This window comes from Lemur catta, chromosome 25, assembly GCF_020740605.2.
Source record: "Lemur catta isolate mLemCat1 chromosome 25, mLemCat1.pri, whole genome shotgun sequence".
Classification (NCBI taxonomy): domain Eukaryota; kingdom Metazoa; phylum Chordata; class Mammalia; order Primates; family Lemuridae; genus Lemur; species Lemur catta.
In genome coordinates this window covers 11,958,305-11,973,682 of record NC_059152.1, presented here as the reverse complement: position 1 = coordinate 11,973,682, position 15,378 = coordinate 11,958,305, and the positions used below count along the sequence as shown (strand labels likewise).

General features: G+C 46.4%; 2 protein-coding genes across 3 annotated transcripts in view; one reads left to right on the top strand and one right to left on the bottom strand.

Annotated features, from left to right (window-relative positions):
* C25H1orf131 (chromosome 25 C1orf131 homolog) lies at positions 1-14,443 on the bottom strand. Its single transcript, XM_045537036.1, has 8 exons — positions 14,423-14,443; positions 14,069-14,303; positions 12,058-12,404; positions 3,844-3,900; positions 2,983-3,078; positions 2,766-2,852; positions 1,709-1,761; positions 1-699 (listed from the first exon to the last, which is right to left on the bottom strand). Exons 1-8 carry the CDS (start codon positions 14,441-14,443, stop codon positions 561-563), a joined length of 1,035 nt encoding a protein of 344 aa, XP_045392992.1. The 3' UTR covers positions 1-560.
* GNPAT (glyceronephosphate O-acyltransferase) overlaps positions 14,234-15,378 on the top strand; it is a 32,263-nt gene continuing 31,118 nt past the window's right edge. The window contains exon 1 of one of the 2 annotated variants that reach the window (XM_045537284.1): positions 14,234-14,519. In XM_045537284.1, the coding sequence (XP_045393240.1) occupies positions 14,442-14,519 (78 nt within the window). In that variant the 5' untranslated portion in view covers positions 14,234-14,441. The remainder of the gene's footprint in view (positions 14,520-15,378) is intronic. The other variant, XM_045537285.1, reaches the window with a different exon arrangement.

Sequence of the window (15,378 nt, the reverse complement as noted above, 5' to 3'; positions counted from 1 at the left end):
TTAAAATCCCATTGTGTTATTTAATAGTCACAGTCATACAAACTACAAAAGTTGTATTTTATTTATAGAACTTCTTAGGAAGTAGATTTTATACACATGGTTGGCTGAAAATCAAAACTGCTTTTCCACAAAACAAATGATAAATCACCAGATTCTTGGTTCTTTCGTGGTATCACGACATTAAAGCATTAAAAACATTACAAGGCAATTTAATGTAAATTACTAGCATTTACAGAACAGTACAATTATGAAAAATTGTATTACGACCAAATGCACCAAATACTGGTGAGCACAAAACTGAAGTGACGCTCGCTGGAGAATGTGAAAGATGCTTTTCGGTTGGTTCACTTCATATTCACGCTACACGTGGCCCAATGTGTTCAGCACCGGACAACAGACACTTCCGGCGACTAGTAATGTTATTTGATTGACTTTTTCCCTCAAATGAAAAAGCAGTCTGTGAAACGTGAAATAAGAATCATCTATAAGTCTTGCCGGGGTCCAGTTTCAGCACAGCTGACTCAGTTGTTCTCATTCCTCTTGGTACCTGATAAAGTACTTCATTTAACCACTCTGGAAGAATTTATTTTCTTGATGTCAACTGGGCTCAGAATCAACGTCCCGTTTTTGAATTTTCCAACCTGTCCGATCCGTCCACTGGACAAAATACTGGGAGCTAACTTCTTCTTTTTGGATTTCCTAGAGGTGAAGTCGGAGAAAGGTGCTGTGAACAGTCAGACTTACAAACACGCACGGCAGCAGCACCCCCGGCCTGCACACTCCAGCCCCCACCCACGTGAAGCCCCACCCCCACAGCGCAGTCCCTGCAACGTGCCGACCGCCCTCCTGCCTCAGGACCTTCGCACGGGCGCCTCTGCGTGGAGGGCTGTGCCGCTGGGTCTTTCCAGGCTGTCCCTTCCTCCTTTCTCAGTTCTCAGCTCAGATGTCACCTCTGTAGAGTGACTTCCCAGCTCAGCCCTCATGACTTTCTTTGGCTACACTCTATTTCAGCCTTGTCACAGTCCTTGCCAAACCCGACAACACCTACTTCTCTGTGTGTCGGGGGTGCCTCCCTCACTACTCTTTCTGGGCAGGGACGCCTTCATGTGACCATGGCTGTGTACCCACAGCGAGGGCCCCCGCATGCCCGGCGCACTGCGGACCCTCAACAGACAGCATCTGACTGCTTCACGGCCTGCACGGGCACACTGGGAGTCCGACTGTCACTTTTGAAACGGTAATTGAAAGGGAGAGAAAGGCACCTGAATGAAAGCTAAGAAAACGAGCATAAAGTGACAAAATCAATGTTCCATTATTCAAAATCGTGGTGCTCTGCGTCACGCGGTATGTCAGGGAACGGGCAGCACTGACCCAGCCTATGCTGTCGTGTCCGCAAACGCTCTTAGGTGGGAACAGAAGTCTTCTGTCGCAAATGTCAGTCACAGATTCCCAGTAGTCCCTAGAGGTGTCCGTCTTTGAAAATGGGAGACTGGAGGAGGTTCCCAATTCAGTTCTGAGGCAATTATTTGATCCTGGGCAAGTCACTAAATCCTATCTTCCCCTTGCAGGGTCTCATGAGGGTCACTGAGCGGCAGTGAAGCCGTCTAACGGGCTAGGAACACCGCGCGTATCCAAGGCACGATTTTCAGAACTCAGCAACAGACTCATGCAGACCGTGCGACCCCAGTGCCTGGTGGTTATCACTCACCTGTCTTCCTGCCCTTTCCTCTTCTTTTTCTTGAAAATATCTGTTTCCTGGGCCTGATGTCAGAATTTAAGATAATACACATATCAGCAATGGATAATGAAGATTCCAAGAAAGGCAGGAGGATTGTGACCAAAAGCCACTGAGATTCCATTTACTTTTAACATTTTTTCAAGTGGGCATATTAAATATCACAGTCTCAAAGTTTTACCCTAAAACCCCTTCAAGAATGTGAAAGGCTATTTCCTTTTGGGTGAAAGGTAGGGAGCGTAACACCTGTTACCCTGTGGTTGTTCACAGGCCCTTGTGTTCTATACAACGTAAAATGCAAAAAACTAAGTATAGGAGAAAGGTCAAAGTAGCCTACATTGCCAGAACAAGGGTGCTACAGTTTGGATATCCGACCCTCCAAACCTCATGTTGACATATGACCCCAGTGTTGGAGGTGGGGCCTGGTGGGAGGTGTCTGGGTCATGGGGGCGGATCCCTCAGGAAGGTCCTGGAGGCTCCTCACTATAAGGCTTGAGAGCCCTGTCAGTTCCCTCCTAGTTCCCGTGAGAGTCTCGAACCCCCCCACTCCTGCTTCCTGCTCTCACCCTGTGACCTACACACACACACACACACACACACACACACACACACACACACACACACGCACACACACACGGGCTTCCCTCCACCTTCTGCCACGAGTGGAAGCAGCTTGGGGCTTTCACCGGAAGCCGAGCAGATCTGCTCCAATGCTTCTTGTGCAGCCTGCAGGGCTGTGAGCCAAATAAACCGCTTTTCCTTATAAGTTACCCAGCCTCAGGTCTTCCTCTACAGCGACACAAAAGGACTAAGACAAGGAGTCTGCTATTTCAAAGCAAACCTTGCATGTAAATAGGTCAGATCACTTGACTGGTATCATGAAATGTGGATGACTCAAAGAAGTGGGGATTACGTGACCCTTCGACTCTGGCGTCTTGACTGCTTTCCAGGCAGCGGCCTCCCTCATCCCCCGGCAAACCGCACCCATCTTTCCGCTCTAGTTTGATAAAGAACAGACGATTACACCTACCATTCTCTTTTCTTCTTCCTTTGCTGCCTTTTTTTCTTTGATTTGCTCCTGCAAAACCTTGTAATTCACATAACTGTTTTTGGGAGGCTGAAATGAAAGAAACATGTACCATCAATTTTTATTCCGCAAAAATGTCTCAGTGCCCCTTGCCCTGACTTGCCCTTGGCTGTCCCCTTTTCCGCGTCCTGTCTGGGGATGGGAGGCAGCAGCCCCTCACCTTAGCTCCCAGCATAATGGCGCGTTCCTGTTCCAGGACTCTTTCCTTCCCCTTCCCGTAACCCGTGATCCCAAACCGGTGTACTTCCAGACGAGCCTGTGGACACAAAACAGAATCAGACGCAAGTGCATTCCGACAACGCCGCAGGAAAAATGTCGCCCCAGGAATGATGCGTTTCAGACCTGCTGTGTGTAGCAACAGCACTGAGTGGTGGCAGTTCTGCTACGGTGTGGACGAGCGGGCTCTGTGGGGGCTCTCCCACCGTGATGTCACCATATCTCACTACATTTTGCTCCCACGTTTAATTTGGACAGCTGACACAAAAAATCACCTCCACACAAATGGGTAGCAGAGCTAGGACCGACACAGAGTTCTGCAAGACGTTAGGACGCTCTCCAAAACAAGCCCTTACCCACAAAGGCTGTAATTTCAACTGAAAAGTACCTCTCCCAACACACCTGCTCACACTTAGAAGCCATTTATCATAGAGCTTCCAACACAGACCCATGTTTTTAGAAGGAAAAGTCCCTGAGACCCACTCTTAGCAGTTGAATTGCTTCCTCCTGGCTTTTTTCTTATGCATTTTTAAAACCTTATTACAGCCATAGAATAGACATATCCCTGCTTTTCTTACATACCACTGTATCCCTGGTGTTGTAGTCATAAAGTCATCATGCATTAAATGTGTGTAATATTCAATCAAGAGAATGTAGTGCGATTTGTTTAAGCATTTCCCCACCGATTAAATATGTAAAATATTCACTTTTTGGTATTATAAACAAAGCTGTTAACTTATGATAAATTTAATAAGTACGTAAATAAAGTTAATTATAAATAATCTAACAGTCTCAAAGTACATACCTTTTCTAGGTTAAATTCTTGTATATCCACATCTTTCTTAAAAACATTAGTTTCAGTCTGCAGAGAAAAAAATTCTTATTCAGATCATCTGTTACTATAACATTATAATATCAATCACCAACAGAGTAGATAGGTTTTAAGAAGCCCAACTGACCATCTCACACCCATCAGATTGACTACTACCAAAAAAACAGAAAATAACAATTGTTCACAAGAATATGGAGAAATTGGGACCCTGTGCTGTACGGGTGGGAATGTGAAATGGTATAGCCAATGTGGAAAACAATATAACAGCTCTTTAGAAAATCCAAAACAGATGTATCATACAATCCAACGATTCCTCTTTTGAGTATATATCCAAAAGAACTGAAGGTACGGTCTTAAAAAGATAGCTGTACACCTATGTTCACGGCAGCACTGTTTGCAACAGCTACAACACGGAAGCAACCCAGATGTCTGTTGACCGCTGGAGTGAATGAAATGTGGTGCGTTTGCACAATGGAGCATCAGACTGAGAAGGAAAGAGATCCTGACACCTGCTACCATACGCGTGAACCCTGAGGACGTTATGCCAAGTGAAATAAGCCAGTCATGAAAGGGCAAATACTGCAGGATTCCACCTACATGAGGTACGTGGAGGAGGCAAACTCATACAGAAGAAGGTAGAATGGTGGTTGCCAGGCCTGGGGGAGCAGGGAATGGGAGGCAGTGGCCCATGAGTTGAGAGTCGCCGTTGAGGAAGATGAGAAAGTTCTGGAGATGGACGGTGGTGATGGTCGCACAGCACTAGTAATGTATTTGATACCGCTGAACAGTACACTTAAAAATCAAAAGATGGCAAATGTCGTTATGCTTACTTTGCCACAGTAAAAAAAAAAATTGGAAAAAAAAGTGCCTTGAAACTGGTCCAGGTAGCTAAATAGCCAACAATAACATAAGCCTGGTGTTCAAGATCCTAATTCACAGAAGAAAAACAGAGACAATATTTTCTAAAGTCTCAAAGCTTAAGAAAGGAATGATGAGAAACTAAGAAGAAAGAAAAGGTGGTAAGAAGCAATGTTTCTATCACAGGCGCCACCTACAGACGATTCTGTTTGGTGGGAGGTTAAGAAAAGGATAACTGCGCAGAGATTTCAGAGAGTAAGACTGTTATACCTCACACATTGCCACACTAGAAAAACAATTTCTTTCCTTGGGGCCATGGTGTTTTACTAGGAAAATAAAATAAAAACTTCGAAAACAAAATGATCCTTTCTAATTTAATGAAAAACTTGTTATTTTTGATTGTTTTCTGTGTGTGAGTTATATGCAACTTGAAAAATAACTCACATGGATCCCGAGATAAATAATTCACATGGCCCACAAGAGTGGGAAAGGGTCTAGTCTCTGACAGCCCCTGCTGTCCCCAACAGCAGCCCCACAGAAGTCCTAGCTCCCTGCACTTCAGGCCACAGTTGTCCTAGCTGTGGGGACACCAGGACTGAGGGCCCAGCTAGACCAAGGGTAGGGTTGGGCTGTGACACAGACACACTGGTCCTCACCCCTGTTAACATTTCACCAGAAACACCTTAGTTTTGTAGCTGTCGATGTGTTCTGAGAAAATGTCTGAGGTCTAGATCCTTGCATAAAACAAACGCAAACATGTTTTTGGAAAAAAAATTCTTGGCTCATTATGTCATAGATGCCGACCCCACCACTAACTCTTCTTACCCACAGCTATAGAGCCACTTCCGCATGTTGCTCATAACGTATTCCCCAATTCAGACACGATCGGTGGTCTTCAGTTTTCTTTCCCCCCACGTTTTCTGCAGCAGCAGGCAATACTGCCTGCAGGCAATATCGGGTTGTCCCCCGCCTCCAGGCACACAGGAGACTCACGCTCCCCTGCCCACCTGATGCCAGGCGCGCTTATGTGGCTTTCTCTGGCCAAGGAATCTGAGCAGAGGGGACGTGTGCTCTTTCCACGTGGAAGCCTCGAGAGCCACTGATCAACTCCCCTTCCCTGCATAACTAGGCCCCAGATGGTGGCACCCATCCTCCTGGCTCTGCTGACAAGCCTGGGTGGGGCAGGAGACCTGTCCCTGCCAATCCTGATGGACATGCGACATGAGAAAAATTAACTTTTGCCTTTTAAACCACAGGGAGGTAGGGATTATTTGTTATCGAACCGCAGCCCACCTATCCCAATCAATCCAGCCTTGCTGTCCCCACATCACCCTCACGACTGGAGAAATGTCTGAGGACTTGTACACTAGGCAAGGAAGAAGGAAGAAAAGCTAGACAAGGAAAGAACAGTTTGGGAGAAGCGTGCGGGGTGAGGGATGAAGGCAGGCAGTCTGCCAGACTCAGGGAATCTGTCTATGGGCTGACTTGAATAGTTTCTCCTGCGTAGCTTAGATTTTTTTTTCAATCTGTTATTAATAGTTACTGTGCCCAACCTATTTCCAATTAGAGAGAGAGGAGCTGTGTAAATGAACACTCGCTTTTAAAAATGCAGGCAGTTTTAGGAATATTAAGAAGTTTGTTCACACCTCAGTGAGTGTAAATTAACTTCCACTAGATTCTTTTCTTCCTCATGCCCACCTGACACCGGACCTACTCAAGAACAGGGAGTGTGGTAGAGTCGGGGTCAGGCCGGAGCACGATGCGGTGCGCTGATACCGCAGAGCGAGGTGGGCAGCAGGGACCCCAGGCCCGATCAAAGCTGTCTGGCAATAACCTAGGGAAATGTCTTTATGTGTAGCGTGGTTCCGGGTCAGTGCACTGTGTCACTCCAGGGCAAAGAGCCTGCTCTGATCTACATTTCACTCCTCTAGTTGCAGCAGTTAAGTACACTGTTGAAGGAAAAAACCTGAGGTTTGAATCTGATCTTGGGCACTTACTTCAGCTCCACAATTCTTTATCTGGAATCCCTAGGGTCGGCTCCAGCTTTGAAATTCAGAAGTCTTATTACATTTTAAAAAGGCGCCACTGTGGCTGGGCAAGATGGCTCACGCCTGTAACCGCAGTACTCTGGGAGGCCGAGGCAGGAGGACTGCTTGAGCTCAGAAGTTTGAGACCAGCCTGAGCAAGAGCGAGACCCTGTCTCTCCAAAAAATAGAAAATTAGCTGGGCGTGGTGGTACGCACCTATAGTCCCAGTCTCAGCTACTCCCCAGGCTCAGGCAGGAGGATTGCTTGAGCCCAAGAGTTTGAGGTTGCAGTGAGCTGTGATGACACCACTGCACTCTACCTGGGGCAACAAAGCGAGACTCTGTCTCCAAAACAAAACAAAAAGAAGGCACTACTGTGAAGATACTGAATACTAAAAACCACTTCCATAGGGTCCAAGGCTGCAACCCATAATTAAACATGTTCATATTTCTATGGTAATATCTATGAATATTCACACCAAATGAGATGAATAAAAAATGATTTTTAAAAGGCCTCATCAGGTTTTTCTGCCAAATAAATTTGCACTAATCTTAAAAGAAAAACAATCAAGTTGTGGTTTCCAAAGCTCTGGGCGTTTTGGAATCGCAGACACAGGACTGTGGGGTTAATGTTTAACTACAAGCAAATTAACTTAACCTCCCCAGGCTTCAAGCTCCTCTGTGAAATGGACATGGGTCCCAGGAATTGTGAGGGTTAAGTGGGACAATGCATGAGTTAATGAATGTAAATAACCATACTCAGCACATAGCAAATATCACTCAGTAAATATTAGCACTTCGAGACATGCTCAGAAGCAGCCTGTATGTGCTTCCGTCCCGGTCACGGAAACAGGGGTCTCTTCTGACCCACAGTATGCTGCTCTGTTACTTCTATCTTGTCTTTCTCATCCCTTTCTTATCTAAGCCACAAGAAAGCTAAAGTTCCTGAAGCAGGGGCAGTGAAGGGCTCGTGTTAAGATGGCCCAGCGCTAGTCAGTTCTTAAGAGCATGAGAATTTTCTTCCTCGGGGAGACGTGCACCTATGGGGTGCACCTATGGGGTTCATGCACTCTTTCCTCAAATCACTAGCCCAGGCCACCCCATTTCGAACCCAGACGGCTGCAAGAAACCCCTAACTCAGCCCTCTCCTGCCTCTTGCCCTTGCTCCCCTATAATCCATTCACCATGTAGGAACCAGAGTGATCTTCTAAAAAAATATAAATCAGATCACCTCTTGCCTTTGCATAAAATTGTGTGGTGGCTTCCCATGTACTTAAAGCTGAAATCCTACGGCCCCACCACTGCCTAGGAGACCTGGCAAGAGCCGGCCGCAGCCTGTCTGCCTCACACCAGCTCCCCCCTCGCTCCCCTCCGTCCTCCTCCCGCTGGTCTCCCCTGGGCGTCTGCACGGCTGTCTTCCCCTTGCTGGGGTCACTCTTCCTGATACAGCATCAGCCTGAAGGTTCCATCCTCAGAGACGTCCCTGACCCTTCTATCTAGAGAAGGTTCCGCCTGTTACTCCCAGGACTCTGTTTCCTTCAGAGTGTTTACATTAAATAATTCTTTTTAATTATATTATTAACTTACCTGGGGCTCTGTCCGACTGCACTTGACTGTACAGCCCACTCCATGAGGGCAAATGACTGTTACCTTGTTCACTGCCGTATCTCCAGGGACTGGCAAATACAGGCAACCCAACTATTTGCTGAATAAATGAAGGAATCAATAGGTGATCTCTTTCCTACTATTTCCTGTCAAATTACTTCTACAGTCACTGCATTAAAAATAGGACACGATCAGGAAGTTTATTTGCAGGTTGGACATTTGGAATGGGTAAAATGTTATGTACATAGCGGCCAAGTTCCCAGAGAAGCCCGTGAAAACCTGCTTCAATGCAAAATACAGCTTCATTGTAGAATTTACAGCACCAGTCTAAGTTCTTGAAAAAGAAGGTCATTTCTTGGGTTCAGGCAGGGCAGCTGGATTGTTGTCCAACCCACCAAGTATTCTCCAAAGATGACCAGTTGATGCCATGATTCGTCAACGGAGGCTACCATTATTTTATTATATACTTTCGCTAACTCCGTGCTGTTTGAACTGTCCTGCGATGGCTTAGCAGCTTTTGGAGAATAAGGGCACAGCCATACTTCCCCATGCTATACAATCTCTTAGCACAGCACGATGCATCCTGTTAGCCCCAGCCAACCGACTCCCCTTCAACCTGGCTTGCCCTGCACCCAGGATATGCCATAACTAGCACTATATTCATATGTGTTTATTTACATGCTGTAATGCCAACATTCTAACATCTTTTTATGGGTGCGTGTGTTTTTACTGGTCCACATTTTGTCTCCTTAACCAGACACACTCATATTTTCAAAGGATATCTTTTTTTAAAAAAGAGGAAAGGGCAGAGCACCAAAGACAACTGAAAATTTTCATTAAGGTCAGAAAGTTCAAAATATAGACAGAACTGAGGCTCCTGAGAAAAGCCAACTACAGTGAAAATGGCTCAGCTGAAGCAAGAAGAAAAAGACCATTGGACAGCCTGCTGCAGATGTTCTATAAACAGCAGGGAAATGCAGACTCATTCGGTGCCAACTCTGCTGTTCTTTCCATTAAAAAGAAAACTTTCCATTCCAGAAAGAGGAATACAAGTGAGTGTAAGAGGAAACCAAAGTCTGAGACATTTGAAGAAACAAGAGGAGGAACCTAGATGCTTTGTGTTAGTTTAATTCTCTAAGTGCAGAATTATATTGCAAAGCAGTGCTTTCCAACCTTTTCCACATCCTGGCACACACAGAAAATACTAGCTTTTGTAGGGTACACTGGGGTCCCAGGAAACGACCAGCTTGGGGGCTCTGGCTTTCCTGAGGGCTGAGGGGATCCATTTCTTAGCCCACCTGTAACAGTTCCCAGAGCCCCAGTATTTGCAGCATAAGAGTTGGGAAGCTGACCTAAAATCCTATTCATAAAACAAAGGTAGACAGATTACAGAATGCACTGATAATCTTTGAGGAAGAGACGCTGGTGAGCTTGACATGAAGTGCTACCTGAATTCTAGAAAATTTTACACAGGTAGTTTTTAAAACCATAAAGATGAGCCGAACACTGCCACAAGCACTTGTACATTCAGAGCACGATGCAAGCCGACTGTCTCTGGAGTGGGTGGAATCGTGGCCTCTGAAAACATAAGGGCCATGTCCAGCCCTAAAGCTAATCACTGGTGTCCTTACAAGAGACAGGCAGAGGAAAATATGAAACTCGGACACAGGGGGATGAATGTCTCCTTAGGGTCTCTCTGCCCCACACAGGTGGGCGGACAGATCTGCAGCTACTTTGTAGCAGGTTTCAGGCTGGACCCCGCCTGCAGCAAGAGCCCAACCCGGGGCCAACCCTGGGCTCAGGAGTTTGTCTCCTGACGTCTGTGGAGGTGCAGCAGCCTCAATTCTAAGCTTGAAACTACAGGCACAAGCCACTGAAGCTGGTATGCTCTGGTGCTAGTATTTCATCTGACTTATTACCAACTATCACTCTGCAGTTACAATAGGAAAGTGCCTCTCATAAGGTCAAGTATCTTACTACCTTGTAGCAACCATGTGTCCCTGCACTGCCACAGGAGTGAGAGCAGGAGGACAATGCTGGGGGTGACACGGCAGTACAGCAATGCTTCACGTTCATCTTTTCATTTAATTCTCACAACTTTGGTAGATTCTATTCTCCTATTTTACAGATGAAGGAATGAGGTAGTTACTCAAGTTCCATCACATATGAGTAGCTCTGAACAAGGAACGTCACGTGTAACTTTTGGCGATGTGACTTCTGGAAAGTCACTTATCTCTTGAGATTTGGTGTCCTGGTGTAACAATAAAAAATATTTAAACATATCAGGCCAGTTTGGGGGAAAGGACCACAACAGAGCTGTTAAGAATGTAAGTTCTTCATAGTATTTAACTGCACTGAACCTAGAGAAGTTTCCCAAAATTTGGCAAAAAAGGAAGTCTCTGCCAGTATGTATTAGGTGATTTTGGTGTATGTACCACAGTGAGGTGTAAAAACGGACTTAACATGAAAGTATTAGAGGTGATAGGGAAAACTTTCACATGGGAGGAAACGTAACAGTCTAGCAAGATGCATGGAGCCCACGCATGCCAGAACAAGTTCATTTCTATTAACCAATCTGCATGACTAGCAACTGAAATCTTCAGATTAGCCTGTATGTCAGCTAAAAATAACTCGTTTTCCAGAACCTTTAAATAAAGGTATTTAATAGTCAATAAAAAAGAAAAGAAAAGAAACTCATGTTAAGACAGAGGCAGAGATTATAATTACACAGCCACAAGCCAAGGAATGCCAAGAGCTACCTTCTGGGCAGAGGCAAGGAAGGATTCTCCCCTAGAGCCCTCAGAGGGAGCATGGCCCTCTCAACACCTTGATTTTGGACTTCTGGACTCCAGAACCATAAGAGAATAAATTTCTGTAATGTTAAGTGACCAAGTTTGTGGTAATATGTTATAGAGGTCTTAGAAACTAATTCATACAATCCTCATTTCCTTTTTTGCTATACAAAGGTTTACGGAACATGGGAGATGTTACAGAAATGGGATATCTGGATTTTAGCAATGAATTTGACAAGGCCTTTAAGATATCCTTGTGGGGGGGGGTAACCCCAGTTCAAAGGAGCAACCACACCTCCCTTGTGGACTGAATTTTGGGTCGGATTTACAAGTTCAGTCTGAAAAAGACTGCTGCTCAGTAAAATCAAATTGCTTTTCCACCAGCACGTAAGTTCCTTGAGAGCAAGAATTTCTGTATATTTTGTTCACTGCTATATCCCAGTGCCTAGAACAGTGGCTGGCACATAGTAGGAATGCCAGACATAGTTGTTGAAAGGGCTAACTCAGCAGGCCTGGGTTTATCAAACCCTGCCCATTCCCAAGAAAGTCCTAGTTTCATGATTGGCCACTGGATGGCTCCTGAGAACTGAGCATTTAGAATACACTGTCTGAGCAAAGTGTTTTTGCATACCTGAGACCTTGAGCCACTACTGTATCAAGTTTGCCCAGACAGTTCATACTAACAATGTGACTGATGGTAAACACTGCTTTTCTCTGGAGGCCTAGAGCTCGAATAACTAAGGTCAGTCTGTATGCCTACATCATTTGAGTCCTGTTAGTCCTTTTAGCAAATCCTCGGGCCTGAGGGTGCTTTTGGGCCCTCCCGACATGGTACATAAAGCTATTCACCTAACACCACAATACCAGGGGTTGCATCACATACACATAAGCTAATCAACTCATTACCTTTGTGCTCTCTTCTCGATCTGGCTTCAGTTTTCTTTTTTTATTGCTGCTGTGAAATTCTACCACTTCTATTCGTTCCCTGTTGTTCTTTAGGGAAGAGGGAGGTACTGCAGCAGCAGGGACTTCTGGTCCTGAAGGGGGACCTGTGGGGGTGCCAGCAGGAGCACAGTGCAGCTCTTCTCTGAGTTCCTGGAAGAAGCTGGAGGCACTCTTCCTCTGGCCTCCTGGGACAGAACCAGGTAACGGAGCTGGCTCTGCTGCCCAGGCCACTGACGCCCCCACATCGGTCTTCTTGTTTTCCATTTTCTTTCTGACCCTCTTCTGTTCTGTTTCATCTGCTGTCTCTCCTATTTGTTCAAACACAAAAAGGAAAATAAATATTTTTGGTTTTAGCTATCACCAATATCACGTCATATGAATGTACTTGTGCATAGCCCACAGATATAAGCACCCAGAACACACACAAGGAAATAAACTATTTGTTTTTCTTCAAATACGGTATATTTGCATAATTTATATACTCCAAAATCCAGTCATCTTTTGCTACGTAACTATGTCTTTGACCCTTACTAGCACAATTACTTTAGTCCCTACCTTGGTCTCTACTCAAGTCCTCAGGACTGGTAATTCCAATTGGCTCATGCTTTATACTAAAAATGTCAGTCACTGAAGCCAGTGTTTCTTTTTAACACTTTCTAGGGCTTCAGAAATATGTAATAGTCTTTCTGTTTCTTTCACAGTCAGGAGTTAAGATGAACCTAGGACAATAAGCTCAATTTGAATGCCTTTATTTTCTACTAAATCCCTTTATCTACTCTTTGTTTTACCTGTTCAAACTCACAAGTCACCTGAAAGTTCCAACCAGATTCCTAGGCCTCATTATTCACCTACAGTACAAATACCACAGAGTTCTCTAGATATCAGCTGACAATTTATGCTTGCTTTCAAATTATTTGATTAATCTTTTACTCTATAAAAATGAATGAGCACATTCCATGTCTTCAGAGCTCCTATGATAGAATGATTTCCAGCTTCTGTTGACATAAACTATATTTAGGATTTTGCACAATAGTTTTTTCCTCTAGATTTTAAACTTCTCAAGGTCAGAGTCTGAGTCTCCTCTGTCCTCCAATATTTCCAAGGGCGCAGAGAAGCTCTGTCCCAGTGTATGTTAATATAAGCGTAGGGTCTGGGGCTTGCCTGTCTGGGAATTGGAACCCAGGCTTGGCAAATTACCAGCTAGGTAAACTTCAGAAAGCTTTTGTAACTTCTAGTGCTTGGTTCTACATTTGCAATCATGCAGTTGATGACAGTGTCTATTTCATATGGTTGTGCAAAATAAATGAGTAAATACATGAGAGGCATGTAGTATACGATAAGTTCTCAATACTCTGGTGACTGGCAATCTTTAATAATAAGCTCTTGTATTTTTCTTTTCCCCATCAAGATAAAAGAATGAGTACAAAAGGTTGGCCCACTTGTGAAATAAAAGGTTGTGAAAAGCTTCACGTGAACACTCTCTTAGTCCTTGGAGAGGGACACACAAGGACGAGGCTGGTGAATTACCCATGAGGCCCCAGGGAGACATGACACACACTAGGGTCAGGCAGGTGCGGGAATCGCATGAGAGAGGGGGACTTCCCAGAGGTCAGGAAAACGTGAAGAAGTGGGCTATTTCGAGTCCAGGGTCTGTGTGCGGCGTCCCAGTTAAGTCTGAAAGCCTTGATGCTACCGACAAGCAACTAGGTTGCTCCTCACACCTGGGGACAAGTTGGAAGGTCTGATTCATGAATATCAACGGAGCCCCGACGAGGGGGCAAAGTAAGGGTGATTTCCGATGGAGAAGTGTGTTCTGGACCCACTACTGGAAGCCGGTGGGACGAAGTGAGGGGTGCTTGACGTGCAATAGCCTTCAGCCAGAAAGCACAGGCCATCCCAGTTCGGGCCACGCGGGAGTCCCTGGCTTCCCCAAGTCCGCTCTCCGCGTGGGCTCCGGAGTCCCCGCACTCACCAAAGTCGTAGAGGTTCTGGAGCAGAGCATCCAGAAGTGTCGGAGAACCGGGCGGCGCCACACGTCCCGGCCCCTTCTCCTTCTCCATCGCGGGGTCCGCCGCCCACCCCCAGCCCGAGCGCCCACGCGCTTCCGGCCGCGCGGCACCGCTGCTTCCGGGTTCCGGCGTCGGTGCGCATGCGCGGCAGGGCCCTGCGCGGCTTCCGTCCTGGCTGAGATGGCGGCGCCCGGGGTCCTGCGGAGCGGCCGCAGAGGGTGCCGCCGCCCCGGGCGAGGTCGGGTCTCCCAGCGCGAAAGAACCGCCCCGAGGAGCAGCAGCGGCAGCACTGCTTAGCAGAGAACCCCAGGCCCCACCCGGGAAGGCAGCGGCACCATGGATTCTTCCAATTCATCTAACTGTTATTTCTCCGTCGGCCCCACCAGCTCCAGCGCGGTCGTGCTGCTCTACTCGGTGAGCGCCGGGGAGCGAGGCCTGGGCGGGGCTGCGAGAGGGGACCCCCTTCTCCGGGTCCCCGACCCGGTTCCTCCAGCCCACGACCCCGGCCCAAAAGAGTGCGTCCAGAGGCAGGCTTAGGTGGTTGGCTTGGTTTCCAAGGCAGCCATGTGGCGTGCGTCTGTGTGAATGTATGTTTGCCTTTAGAAGTTTCTGCCGGTGGTGATGGGCCCTTTGGTTCCTTTCTGTTCGTTCCTTCTCTTTCCCACCCTCAGCCGGATGGGCTTTCAGAAAGCCCCGGGACGCCGGCATGAGGGATGAGAACTGGAGCCTCCTGATCTCTGGCGACGGCGTGTCGCCCTTCAGGTCAGCGTGGGCAAACTGGAGAAACCTGCGGGTCTGACCCAGCCTGAAGTAGCCCGTGTGGCTCAACACCCAGCCCTTTCGCTGATGTATTCGTGGCAGAAAAACATCTGGCTTGTACGTGGAAATAGTGTTTTGAAAAACACTCTAACATGGGAAAATTCAGAACGTCTGGAAATTTCTATTGCCTGTTTCTGCCTTCCATTCATTGTACTTTTTCCGTAAATCGTTTTGGAGGACAACCAGTGCCACCCAACCTCTCTCCAACTTGCCAAACACCCCCAACCCCCTGTTCCTCTCCTGGTTTTAACGGGTCTTTTTTGCTAGCAGGATGTTGGTTGCTCACAGTTTTCATGAAGAAATTATGAGGTGGAAGCTTTGTAGTCCTCAGGATTGCTCAATCCTGGAGCAGCTGCTCTGTTTTTTGTTTGTTGTTGTTTTTAACCATCAAGTTAATTTTTAACTACTTTAGAAGGAAATAAAAGAATGCATTTTAAAAGTATATTGGCATGTC